Consider the following 13991-nt stretch of genomic DNA (forward strand, 5'->3'; position numbering starts at 1 on the left):
CATATTTACTATTTTATTACATGTGAATTTAATCATTGCATTAATATGAATTTTAACTTAATTTTTTTATTATATTATTAATTTGAAGAAACTTAATTTTGAAAAGATCGATTAATTATATGTAAATTTATTTTTTATAATATAATATATTATAAAAATAAAAAAAACGTTTGTTTAGAATTATGATCACAATTTTCCATCTACAAAATTATAATTACTTTTGTTTTCTCTATATTATATTTATATATATATTATGTCTGTCAATAATTTTGTAATTTTTAAAATTCTTATATGTCATCAATTTGATATAGATTATGATCAGATCTTATTTCATATCATTGAATAATTAATCTATTTCATATTGATTATTCAAAGAAAATGCAGAAATTTATTATATTATGTTGTGTTTTTGTTACTCTGAACTTTCATGTAGCTTTGTTTCAATAGTGAAATAAGAAAAAAAAAACGCGAATTGCAATTTAATAAATCGATTGGTCAATTATACATTTTCTGTACTACTAGTAAGGGCGGCGGCCACCCCCAATATATATATAGAGTCAGACATCACAACATTTTCTTCATTACTTTTATCAACTCTTTCAACGACACGCAACAATTGAAACAAGGTATACAATAATTCATTCATTTTCAATATTTTTCATGTTTATACATAAAAATAATTCATGAAAAAAATTTCAATTCACTCCATTTGTATTCGTTTATTTTAACTACTAAGTAATAAAAACAATAATCATATATTTTAATACATTATTATTGTATGTTCAACTTACATACGAACGTACGTTGAGAAAGTCTCGATAAACATAATATATTAATTATGAAAATGAAATTAAATTAAAAAGAATAAAGTAAACTTTTCGATGATAGATTTGAATTGAATATTATATACTTACACAAAGCTATTTATTATTTTTTTTATTTATTTTTATTTATTATTATATTGATTTATAAGATTATTAATATATTAATTTCATTATAAAAAATGTTACACGTTTTTAATGTAACCTATCTTTTATTATTTGCAAATATAAATAAACTATAAATGTATAATTATATTAAATGGAATTAACCATTTAGTCTTTATATTTTCTATATTTCGGTTTTAAATTTATGTCAAAAGCAACTTATATTTCTCGCTTTTACATGTTATACAGTTTTTTATTTAGGTGGCGAGATTTGAATTCCGCGTGAATCCCATGTCTATACCTATGGCAACTATAAGCAATGGAAACGGATCAACGATACAGATTAACACGCGTCCAGATGATATACAGAATCGTATCGTTGACGGTAAGTTCCAGTAATTCAAATTTCTATTATTTTACGTGAAAGAAAAAAAAATAATAAATTCCCTTAAAACTTAAATAATTTATATCTATATTTATCAAATTATATAATCAAATTCAGTAAAATCGAAACTCATATGGTATCGAATTAGACTATATGACATAAAATATTTCTCGAGTATAAAGAAGGTCAAATTTTTCTTTACACTCTATAATAAAGTAATATAACCACATTATCAAAGACAAGGTCATCGATTATTTCGATGCACGTGGATTCCACACGCATATACACATATCTTTATCTATATATTCATATATAATGTTCTAGACTAATTTTATCCTTAATTCTTTTCTTCAAAATATTAAAACATTGAAACAATCAATTTAATTCGTTTAATAATATAAAATATAATATAATATAAAAATAATTCAAACTCGTTATCGATACATCATGCATGTTGAAATTATTGAAAAAATGAATTACTAATAGAAACCATTTGTCATTATTAATCGTTGTGACATTCAGTACAGAGAAATAGAAAAGATCAAACGTTTTTTTTCTTTTTCCTTTTCCAAACTTTTCCAATAAACTATTGTTCATTTTTTGTATTAATTTTGTATATCATGGGTTTCAATAAATTAAAAATGAATTGTTTCGTTAATAAATCAATAGAAATAGATATCTCAAAAACAAATACGACTTGCACACGTAATGAACAATAAATGATATACAACATATGATAAATAACGAACTAAAAAATTTCTAAGAGAAATCAACGTCATGCATTATTGTACAACGTCATGTGTTACGAAAGGGAAAATCATATTTTGATATTAAAAAACTAATATTAATAGAAAAAAAATCAGAAGGAAAAAAAACTGTAAATAAAAAAAGTAGGGGTGTACGCATTTTGCGCATGTCGGAATGACTGAAAGAAGGAGAGCAGTCGACGAGAGGAAAGGAATAACAGTGACAACATTTAAACGAAAGTAAAAGTTAAATAGTGAAAAAAAAACGAGAGAAAAAAGTAGGGAAGAAAGACAACTTTCCTCTACTTTGGATGGGTGATTAAATAAATAGATAAACAATTATTAATTAAATCGTGTAAAGTAAATAATACGTTGAAGCTCAACTTTGTCCTACCACATTTCTTTCAGTAAAATAACCAATCCCTCTTATCTATCCTATTCAATGTTCAAAGATATCGGTGAAAGAGAAAGATTCGTGTAATTTTTTATATACGTTCAATTCAATCAAATCAAGTCTAATAATTGTTTCGAGATGACAAATGGTAAGCAGTATTGCAGATTAACTTGGTTCTATTCAAAATTTTTCGTACAATTCAACAAAGCTTGAAAAACATTGTTAACACATTTTCACTGCTTATATTAAGCTATATATTTTCACATAATGATGACATATCTCGTACGACCAGTCGTTCTCATTTTATGATTTATTATAACTAATGGCAAATGATTTTAAATGTCAAAATATACGTTGTCTAAATGTTTTTTAACAAGTGTTAATTTTACAAATTTTTAATAAGTTAGGTTTATATCTCAAATTTCATTTCATTTTATTTTCTTGTTACATGTACTACAAAAATTTTACATATCTACTTTTAGTTTAATCTTTTACCTATAATTTTCTAAATGTAGGTTGTACACACCCGTATCGACCTGCGTGTAAATAGACCGAAAGTATTGCATGCAGTAAAATCGATGATAACACTGAATATTTCTATAAATATGTGTATATCACTATCTATATTTTTTTTTTATTTCTGTTTAATAATGATAAATGTATATTCGAACTTAGTGATTATTGATTTTTTATTTTACATTTAATTGAGCATTTATTTCGTTGAATCAACTGTATACTGAACTTAATTATATAATATAACATTTCGTAGAATTCATATATATACGTGTAATGATCGAATATCAAAATCTTCTACTTTTAAACCGATTAAAATGATAAGAAAGAAGATAAATCGAATTTTCAATATAAATATTAATTATATATATTTAATATAAATATAGATTACTTTTTATTGATTATTTTCTAATTGTTTCAGTTGACGAAAACGTTCAAACGAACAATGATACCTGTAAAAATATTCTTGTGATACTGTCTTGGATTATCGTGATACTTACGATGCCGTTTTCATTATTCATTTGTTTCAAGGTAAAACATCGCGAAAATAAAATTTTGATTTGTCTTGACTTTAACATTTATTTGACGAATATTCGAACGGCAAAAAAATAATCAGAAAATTTTAATTAAATTAACACAACAAGGAAGAAAGAATTCTGTTCTTTTTTAAAAACTTTTTAGGTAGTACAAGAATATGAAAGAGCTGTGATATTTCGTTTAGGCCGACTTCTTTCTGGCGGTGCTAAAGGACCCGGTAAGAATACCCTTATAGATCATGATTATTACATATACATAATATGTATTTATTAATATCGAGCGAATACTATATATTTCTAGGTATCTTTTTCATCTTGCCTTGCGTGGATAATTATGCTCGAGTCGATTTACGCACACGAACATACGATGTACCACCTCAAGAGGTAAAGTCACCATATTCACACTTAGCTAATTAAATTAATGATCAACAAGAAGAGAAAAATTGATAAAAGTATTTGATTAAAATCAGGTTTTGACAAAGGATAGCGTGACAGTATCGGTTGACGCGGTAGTGTACTATCGCGTGAACAACGCAACGATTTCGATCACGAATGTTGAGAACGCTCATCACAGCACAAAACTGTTGGCTCAAACTACACTTCGTAATACGATGGGAACCAGACCGCTTCACGAAATTCTTAGTGAACGCGAAACAATTTCCGGAAATATGCAGGTAAATTGATATCAATTTGAAATCAAACAAAATACATATTCAATGTTTTATTTGAAATCGTCAGGTCTCTTTAGACGAAGCTACCGATACATGGGGTATAAAAGTGGAACGAGTCGAAATGTAAGTATATATTTTCAACGTAATAAAATTGCATCGTAAATTGCATATTTACTTACACCTATATGTGTGTGTGTGTATATGTGTGTGTGTGTGTGTACAAATATGATAAATTTTTTCCACAGAAAAGATGTACGATTGCCTGTCCAATTACAAAGAGCTATGGCTGCGGAAGCTGAAGCTGCTCGTGAAGCTCGCGCCAAGGTTCATATTTTTTTTCTCTAAAAACAAACTCTTTTCAAATTAAATTCTTTGCTTTTTTTTCTCTTCTTTTCTATAATAAAATGTTAATAAATGAGATCCATAAATACGTTTACGTAAATACATGTAGGTTATCGCAGCGGAGGGTGAACAAAAAGCTAGTCGGGCATTAAGAGAAGCCTCGGAGGTAATCGGTGATTCACCTGCTGCATTACAACTTCGTTATTTGCAAGTATGTACTAACCCATTTTTTTATCGATTCAATTTTACTTGCCAATAATCTATTTCGCGGGATCGATTATTTTTGTTAATTTTTCTTTTTTTTTTTTTTTTTTTTTCTTACTTTTTTTTTTTCTAGACTCTGAACACAATTTCTGCAGAGAAAAACTCAACGATTGTATTCCCATTACCTATTGATTTATTAACGTATTTCATGAGAGCCGGATTTACAAAGGATTCTTAATATCTCAATTTTAATATAACGAATAAAATCAAATGGTTATCATTCGGACAAAGTCATCCAAAATCTTCTACTTATAAGGAATGCGTATAATGTATAATTAACATAATCGGCTCAATAACATAAGAGGATCACATAAATATAATAATATATTTACTTTCACCGCAAATATTCGATTAAAAAATAAGATAAATTCCAAAAGTGATAACAACCAATCGTAAGTATATAATATATATACATATATATGTGTAAGTATTGACTCAATCCTTTTTTTATCAATAATAGCAAAACGGTTTATACCTTATCATTATATCATTATATACAAAATAATTTATCGATAAATTTTGTAACATAGAATATATATTACATATTATATATATATATGTATATGTAAATATATATGTAAATTAAATATATATTGAAACTTTTATTAATTTACAATTCAACAACAAATATGATAAATTAATTAAACATATCGATTTATTGATAACTTGCAATCAAAATAGTAAAGAAACGTTAAATTCTACTATAATAATTGATTATATATTTTTGCCATTCAATCGAATCAAAATAAGAATGAACTTTTCTATAAAATTTGGACTTATAATTATCATGTATTGGATAAATATATTTACTAATCGAATATATCTATTAATCTTGACATATGTAGTAGATATTTATGATTGGTACATTAATTCCAAATATGTGGAAAAATAATATATGTATATAAATTTTTATTACAGACGAATTGATATAATCTTAGATTGAAAAAAATTTATTCGTCTTTGTTTCATATTGATATTAAATAATATTTTATACAAAAAATTCTAAAAAGAATAAAAATATATTCAAAATATAATTATTATTTCATTGAACGAAAGTACAAAAAAATATTTACAAAAAGATATTTATTTCATATTCGTGATATAATGTACACAATTTTAATTTAGTATGTAAAGTAAATGATATACACGTATAAATATAATATATGCTCAATTATATATGTATAATACTTATGTATTTGTTACTGATATAAAGGACTGTTCACTATTGAAGTAATTGATTAATATAATTATATATACTTACACATATATATATACGTACATATAAGTACGTAAATAATGTATGAATGTTATTTGTATATTTTTTCCGGCCTGTAATGATATTTGGTCTAGTATAAGCAATTCTTCCCGATAAATAACATATTGTGTATAACATTATGTGAAAATAACATTCCATTATTATATTTATCATTTAAAAAACAAAAAAAAAAAAATTACACAATTTAAATTTAACGCGAATATGTAATATTCAACAATATAGTATATAAAATATAAACTTCCATTTCCATTCATCGTTGGAAAAAATTGGATAAAAATGATAATTAATCAAAATTTTCTTGTCAAAAAAAAAAGTTTATTTTACTTATTTATATAATAACTTGATATATATGATTAATTGAGATTCAGAACTTACTAAAATTTTGATCGTATTTGAGATTCAAGATTTTAATCTACCTCTTTCTTACGTACAAATTTCTATCTCTAATTGTTATACTATATTACTTTAATGTATTTGATGTATTTAATATATTTTTATCGTATTTGTAAGGCGATTCGTTCGAACACTATGCTCGGAAACAATCTAAAAATATATTTGAAAAGTGACAATTACATTTTTTTTATTGATGTTAATATTTTTTATTTTGAATAATTTGTTTCACTTCATTAATATGTAAAAAATGTTAAATGGCAATTAGATAAAGCAAAATGTTAATTTCAACGATTTTATACACATCAAATTGTTAACACCAATAAAGAATTTATTACTTTATTTTACAATTAATGTATGCAAATAAAAATTCAAAAATTCTGCATTTTATTACGATAATTATTTGTCTCTTACCATTTTTATGTTGCGATTATAATAAGAAACCAATTATCTTAATTTCGTCGTACAAGGTTGTTGTATATAATTCAAACAAAATCCTTTGTTTCCCACATCATTTGGCGCTTCAACACTATCCGTATGAAAAATTAATCTAAAAGGTTTCACGGTACCTGATAAAAAAAAAAAATATTTGTGTTCGCGCGAAAAGGTATTATTTTTATTAATTAATTCATTTTAAAGATTTGAAAAACAAAATACAAAGAAAAATATCGGACAAAAAAATAAAAATAAATATATATTTACTAATGATAGAAGAAGCGTTCAAATTTTGATTTTCCGCATTAAATGTTCCACCGCATATTCGATCGATACAAGTCATCATATTGGTTGGTAATCTACCAGTATTGAATGCACATGGAACTGTTAACCAATCGGTTTGACAGATTGTTCCTGTCATTGATGCTATCTGTGTTGCTTGCGTATTTCCCGTTAATGTAAATGCGTTAGAACGCATTGTTTGTATCGTAGGAGTTCCATTGTTGGACATCGTTGCTTCATCGCGAAATAGTGAAATATTAACAAAATTTTAAATTAAAATATAATGTCTTTCACATAAATATATGTTTTTAAATTACAAATATAACATCTTTCACATATACACTTATATATATATATATATATATATATATATATATATGTATATGTGTATAAAAAACATGTTATATTTTTAACATATATATATTCATTTTTCTTTATCTTCTTCTTTATCTATATACCTTCTTTATCATCAACTGGACATATCATATACTGAATACCGCAAAAGTTTCTTTCCATACGAATGCAAATACTATAATCTTGATTTGACAATTGCAATCCAGTGATAGGATCGTAATTAAATGATTTTATTTGTCCAGATATTCCTGTGAAATATTGCAAACATCCTTCCTCGGCTCTGTATATAGTATTGCAACGGATTTGAGATATTTGTATTTTCCAGGATCGAGCGAAAGATTGTCCACTTGTAATAAAAGTTAATGTAACGGGATTCGTTTGTCCAAGACCAGCATCAATATATACTATATATAAATAATATATAAAAATAATGTTTATTGCACAGATATAACAATATAAAGTTTATAATAACAAAACAGTGTTACATACAATGATTTTCAGCGTTATTTCCACATATAGTAGGTATCGGATTGCCCCCGGAAACGATAAATTGATCGTAAATACATTGGTGATTAGTTGTTTCCGGACCTCTTATATTAAAGTGCATAAAATCCAATCTATAAAAGAAAATTCTCTGTAAATTGAATTTCATTAATAAAATATTATATTCGAGATGAAAATAGTTTAGTAGCCCACCTAAATTGACATACGGTTGGATGCGATTTAACGAGCGTTAATTGACAAGACGTAGTACCGTCGAACGTCGATGGATAATTCGGATTAACAAAATAAGTGTTATTGTTATTAGTTATGTCGCCACAAGATACGGTCACTGATCAAATTTATAAAAAAGAAAAAAAATAAAATGAAGAAAATATTTAAAAATATTTAAATAATAAAGAGAAACTATAACATACCAATACAACAAATTCCGTAACCATTTGCACAAATTCCACTAGATATACCACCACGTTGCGAACATTCCGTTGCTGCTATGCAAGTACCATTTTCACCATTTAATCCGACACACACGTTATTATTAAATTTTATCAAAGTGAATAAAGGAAAAACTAGATGCACAAATAAAATTATTTTATTAAACTTAATATATATATATATTATTAAGAAAAAATAAATTTTAAGCTTACGTCGTTTTTCTCTACCACCATGATTCGATATGATATTTTGGACATTCAATGATTGTAATTTATTTTTTTGAAAATTAAATGGTAATGATTCATTTTCATAATTATTGATTGTTCGCCAAAAATGTCGAAATCTCTTAAGAGGACTCCATGAGTCAATATTTATACATGTTACAACAGAATATAATAATAATATAATTATATAGTATCTATACATTATTGCACAAATATATATAATATATTTATATATAATGTAATATAAAATTTTATTTTATTGTACAATAGTAATTATAGAAAATATATAAATAGCAATTATAAAAAAAGAGATGAAACGAAAAAATGAAATGAAGTGATAAATTATTCAAAGAAAAATCTGTTTATTTGATGAAGAATGCACTTTAACTAACGAACGCAGAAGGCTTGAAAACTGATATATCTAAGAACATGTATTCCACGGTCTAAATATTATGCGATTTAATTAAAACAAAAAAAAAAAAGAGGTTAAAATTATTTTCTTCCGTTAATCTGTAAACAAATTAAGAGAAAGTCAAAAATGAAACGAACGACAAATCTCTAACATCTGCTTATTGTATTTATCCCTTGAATCGAAACAAAATCTTTACTTTCACAACAATAATTAAACAAATTTAGATCTTTCTTTTTTTCACGATAAGTACTTATTTGAAATGTCTATTGTCATTCTAATCTTTAAATATGATACAATAAATTTGAGAAAGCATCTTTTCTTAAATTTTTTATAATACAATGGTCTAATAAATAATAAGCAAAAAAATAAATTTTCTATAATAAGTTTTGAAGTAATTATTTCTATAATTGATAACATAATTAAATCTATAATATTTTAGTTTTTGCAGCATATTTCACATCAAATTATTCGAGAATTTATATTGTTTCTTTTTTTTTTTTTTCTATGTTTATTTTCGTTTCTTATAAAAACATTGTTCATATCGTGATAGATTCCATGGCTAAGTATCATCAATATCATCAATGAGATTTAGAAAATTTAAAACTTATGTTAGATTTAACTATGTTAATCTAATTACCTTTCCATTAAAATTAAAATATATGTACTTTATTTTATACATAAAAAAGATAATTTTATACGATTTTCCATTAAAATATTTGGGAAATATTTGCATATAGGATCAATATAAAATTGATTGAATTGATGATAAAAATAGAGAAATTATTAATATTTGTTAAAAATTTGTTATTTCTTTTATATCCTTTTTCAAACAGTTTTATTTTTATCAATAATTGGAATTAATTTGTCTGAAAAATATTTTATAAACATGTAATAAAATTGAAAATTTTTTATTTGATAAACTTTTTTACATTAATTATTATATTATAATATTGATAATTTAATTTCTTGAAATTTTTTTGAAGTATTGTCTAAATATTTTTCGAATAAAAAGATAATTTAAAAAATATTAATTATTATTTTATAATTTCGTTAAAAATAAATACCTTGATTATATAATAATTAATAATTAATCATATTAAGTTAATAATTCGTTTTTTAAAAATAGGCATTTGCTTTAATATTTTATTTATAGGATTAGGTTAAACATAATTAATAACATATTCAAAAAATTAATTTCATTTTCATATTATCATTCGTATTCTAATTTTGTTTTGTTTTTATAACATGAAAATTATCGTGATAAATTAAGTACAAAATATATTTATTACAATTTTTTAATCAAATCTTTAAAATATATCAAATACAATTTAAACCAAGCGCTCATCGTATATAAAGATGGCACTCAATATCAAAGTATAATATAATCTATGCAAAAAAGTAATAAAAATTCTATTGCAAGTTGTGAAAAAATAATAATAGTATAAGTATTCACCATTTGACTTGTTTTACGATACTTGTAATTTTGATTTAATCGTGAATAACATAGAAACGTCGAGTAAACTCGAACTTGTCTGATCGCGAGTAATCGCAGGCAAAAAGCTGTGGCGCTGTGTTGAGCGTGCGCTGACGCCATAGTGTATGCGAGAGGCGAGAACAGCCGAAATGGAGGAGAGTCAAACATCGGAAAGTGTCGCCGTGCTACCGGACATGTCCGAACCGTTGACGAGCGAAACCGAGGAGGCGTCTGCCCTAACGACCGAGCACAAGGCGCATCCCGTTACCGTGACGGCAAGCGTCACTCCAGTACCGGGTGTTCCTGGTGTTCCAGGAGTTGGTGTACCGGTTTCTTTGCCTGTTGGTTCTATCATTGGTGTAGCAAATTCATCCAACGGCACGACCTTCAACGTCATCACATCAGACCAACTGCAGGTTGGTTGCTGAAACAACGAAATGTTCATTAAAAAAACTTTTCTTTAATAAAGTTGTAATATAGAATTTTCTGACGGTTTATTAATTTTCTCATTAAAAAATTATTGAAAAACAAGGTGGGGTTTTGCTCTTTATATACACATATAAGCTATAACTATATGTATACAATGTACACAACATTAACACATTAAGTGCACTTGAAGTGCGCCTGTCCATATATTGTATAAAAGATATTAAATACGTTTAAATAATTTTCCTATAATTATACTTCTTTCTATAATTATGTTTCTTTTTATAATTTGTTATATTTTATTTTGGTAACTTTATTATTTCATTTTTTCTAGCTGCCTGGTTCAGGACAATTTAAACAGATGCTATGTGTGGATAATGGTTTCATTTGTGAACCACGGCATGATAAAGATACAGACTCCTTACGATGGAATGGAGAATTAAAAGCAACACACATAGTAATTCAAAATAGTACAGAAGAACCTGAATCAGAACAAATCCATGTATCTACTGCTAGTACTCAACCAATATGCAGTTGGTCAGAATCAGCTAATTTAGCAGTATTACCTGTTAGATGTAAAAATACAAATGCAGAATTACATAAAAGTAGATTTGGATCTGGAGGAAGAGGAAGATGTATCAAACTTGGACAAGACTGGTATACACCGAGTGAATTTGAAGCACTTTGTGGTAGAGCATCCAGTAAAGATTGGAAACGCAGTATTCGATTTGGTGGTAGAAGTTTACAAACATTAATTGATGAACAAATTTTAAAGCCACATGCTACTTCTTGTACTTGTGCGGCATGTTGCGATGATGACAGTGCAGTTAGTATATTATGTACTGTTTTATAATAAATAATTACAATTCATCTATTAATATTCTGTAATTTCATATTTCAGACAGGTCCTGTAAGATTATTCACACCATATAAGCGTAGAAGAAGGGCAAGAGATACATCTGATAGTGAAACACCATCGCGTAAACTTAAAAGCGATAATTCACGCGATGGGAGTAATAATGACGAAAGTGATGGCGAAATTGTAGTACCTGATAAAGAAGTATGGCCTCAGTTTGTTTCAACAGATGGTTTAGTTGTTCAACAACCACAAGATCAAGATACTGTTGTTCAAAATGTACATCAAGCAGAAAATGGACAATGCGACGATGTATTTAAAAAGCTTGACGAGATGTCCAATAAAATGTTAAAGTTAGCTTATGAATTTAGGCGTACCTTGGAAGAGGCTAAGGAAGTAAGTAGACAACAAAGAAGAGAACAAGCATTAGTGGCACAATTAGGAGGTAGAGGAGATGTTATTGAAACTGTTGGTTTGCAACCAGCATCGGATACTCATAATAAAAAGGTAAAAAGAATTGATAAATTTTTTTTTATCTGAATATTTTATCTGAACTTACCTTTTTTTTTCATAATATTTATTTACTTTTAGTGTGCAAACTGTAATAGAGAAGCATTTGCAGAATGTTCCTTATGCAGACGAACGCCTTATTGCTCTACATTTTGTCAACGCAAAGATTGGGCAGGTCATCAAGTAGAATGTGTAAGAGGAGCTGCAGAAACTGTAATGCTTATAGTTGAAAGTAGTAGTGGAGATACTAGTGCTCTTGCTACGACTGCTGGGGACCAATAGCTAGTGTTTCTTACACCTATTCACCAAAGGAATATAGAAATTGAACAAACTAACATAGAAAGTTCAAAATTGAAAAAAGAGATGAAGACTTAAAAAAAATTTCTTTAATGACCACCAAGTCAAAAACTTCTGTATATATAGTAGTAAATATTTTGTATGTATACAAATTAAATTGTAATGATATTATAAGTAAATAAGTAAATTTACACGAAAATTGAAATTTTCTAAGATCATGATATAAAAAATTATAAATAAAAAAAAATATATATATATATATATATATATATATATATATATATATATGGAAGATTGTGAACCAAATAATTATAAAAATAGATGATGTGCGTGTATAAATACACTTATGTATTTTAAGAATACAAAGACTTTAGCATATATAGACGCGCGTATTTACGTATCATGTGTATGTGTGTATGCGCGCGCGCACACGCGCGTATGGTATGTGTAGCGTGTGATGTGTGTATGTATTGCAAAGCCGCGCAGGCAGTCGCCCATATTGAAATTTTTCATATTGCCATAAATGGAGCAAAAATCAATAAATCTTTATATGAGTAATGATCTGAAACAAAGTATCATAGTATAATATTTACATATGTTTTCAAGTATTGTTAAAGTTTTATGTGCTTACCTATGCAGCTATGTAACGTAGGTAAAGTAACATTTCACTTTGATAGCTATCATTGCCTGCAATTTATCATCATTCGCAAACGATGGCAAGCACTCTTGCGACACGCCTATTTGCGCGGCTCTGATGTATTGTATTGCATATAGTTAAAAAATATACTTTTACTATTATAAATAATTTTTTTATACAAATTTATATGATTGACCAAAGGAGGTAATTATGTTTTTACGAATATCATTTATATCTCACCTTTTCCTTTTTCTATAGATATCATTTTTAATTTTTTTCTTATATATTTGTAATACAAATTCAATACCATAAAAATATTATAAGAATTGATATTTATAAATTTTACTTTATGCTTTACCATGCAAGGTCATATTTCGAATTTAACATTTAGCATTTTCATTAGAATTCCAATTACAATGAATAATGCTAAATTTAATAATATTAAGTACAGACTTTTTTTTGTTTAAAAAAATGAGAAAAATATTATAATATAATCTATAATATATATAATATACAAATCATTAAACTATGCATAGTAATTTTGATAAATAAAAACAAATAAGGGATGCTATATATAATTGAAAATGTATTATTTAACTATTTTTAATATATATATTTTTCAATTATAAAAAATAAATATTTTTTATTATACTTTTCTATAAAAATAAATATTTTTTAGTATAGTTTTATGATAAATATATCAGT

At 26.0% G+C, this 13991-nt stretch overlaps 3 protein-coding genes and 1 long non-coding RNA gene across 7 annotated transcripts; 2 read left to right on the plus strand and 2 right to left on the minus strand.

Annotated features, from left to right (window-relative positions):
* Window positions 1-507: 507 nt before the first annotated feature.
* On the plus strand, window positions 508-6833 carry LOC100865082 (band 7 protein AGAP004871). 3 transcript variants are annotated; one of them, XM_012488092.3, is made up of 10 exons: window positions 508-626; window positions 1188-1311; window positions 3386-3495; window positions 3646-3718; window positions 3802-3884; window positions 3971-4174; window positions 4239-4294; window positions 4417-4495; window positions 4623-4724; window positions 4851-6833. In XM_012488092.3, exons 2-10 carry the CDS (start codon window positions 1218-1220, stop codon window positions 4953-4955), a joined length of 906 nt encoding a protein of 301 aa, XP_012343546.1. In that variant the 5' UTR covers window positions 508-626; window positions 1188-1217; the 3' UTR covers window positions 4956-6833. The 3 variants fall into 3 exon arrangements, with proteins under 3 accessions (XP_012343546.1, XP_086765275.1, XP_003694878.1); XM_086909149.1 differs by having other exon boundaries at window positions 538-626; window positions 1176-1311; XM_003694830.4 differs by lacking the exons at window positions 508-626; window positions 1188-1311 and adding an exon at window positions 2253-2599.
* LOC100869633 (uncharacterized) lies at window positions 6347-10712 on the minus strand. Of its 2 annotated transcripts, XM_086909146.1 has the most exons (10): window positions 10540-10712; window positions 9724-9952; window positions 8663-8805; window positions 8432-8584; window positions 8211-8346; window positions 8004-8131; window positions 7619-7918; window positions 7146-7394; window positions 6858-7012; window positions 6347-6596 (listed from the first exon to the last, which is right to left on the minus strand). In XM_086909146.1, exons 2-9 carry the CDS (start codon window positions 9729-9731, stop codon window positions 6891-6893), a joined length of 1239 nt encoding a protein of 412 aa, XP_086765272.1. In that variant the 5' UTR covers window positions 9732-9952; window positions 10540-10712; the 3' UTR covers window positions 6347-6596; window positions 6858-6890. The 2 variants fall into 2 exon arrangements, with proteins under 2 accessions (XP_086765272.1, XP_086765271.1); XM_086909145.1 differs by lacking the exons at window positions 9724-9952; window positions 10540-10712 and having other exon boundaries at window positions 8663-8891.
* Deaf1 (deformed epidermal autoregulatory factor 1) lies at window positions 10592-12854 on the plus strand. The gene is made up of 4 exons (XM_003694829.3): window positions 10592-10976; window positions 11321-11812; window positions 11888-12349; window positions 12434-12854. Exons 1-4 carry the CDS (start codon window positions 10686-10688, stop codon window positions 12632-12634), a joined length of 1446 nt encoding a protein of 481 aa, XP_003694877.1. The 5' UTR covers window positions 10592-10685; the 3' UTR covers window positions 12635-12854.
* Window positions 12855-12971: 117 nt separating this feature from the next.
* Window positions 12972-13704, minus strand: LOC147657552 (uncharacterized). Its single transcript, XR_015292295.1, has 2 exons — window positions 13281-13704; window positions 12972-13211 (listed from the first exon to the last, which is right to left on the minus strand). It is a non-coding gene; the product is annotated as an uncharacterized LOC147657552 (long non-coding RNA).
* Between the last annotated feature and the right edge of the window lie 287 nt (window positions 13705-13991).

Source organism: Apis florea, unplaced genomic scaffold (assembly GCF_048593485.1).
Source record: "Apis florea isolate Af1SG1 unplaced genomic scaffold, ASM4859348v1 contig_3081_pilon, whole genome shotgun sequence".
Taxonomy (NCBI): domain Eukaryota; kingdom Metazoa; phylum Arthropoda; class Insecta; order Hymenoptera; family Apidae; genus Apis; species Apis florea.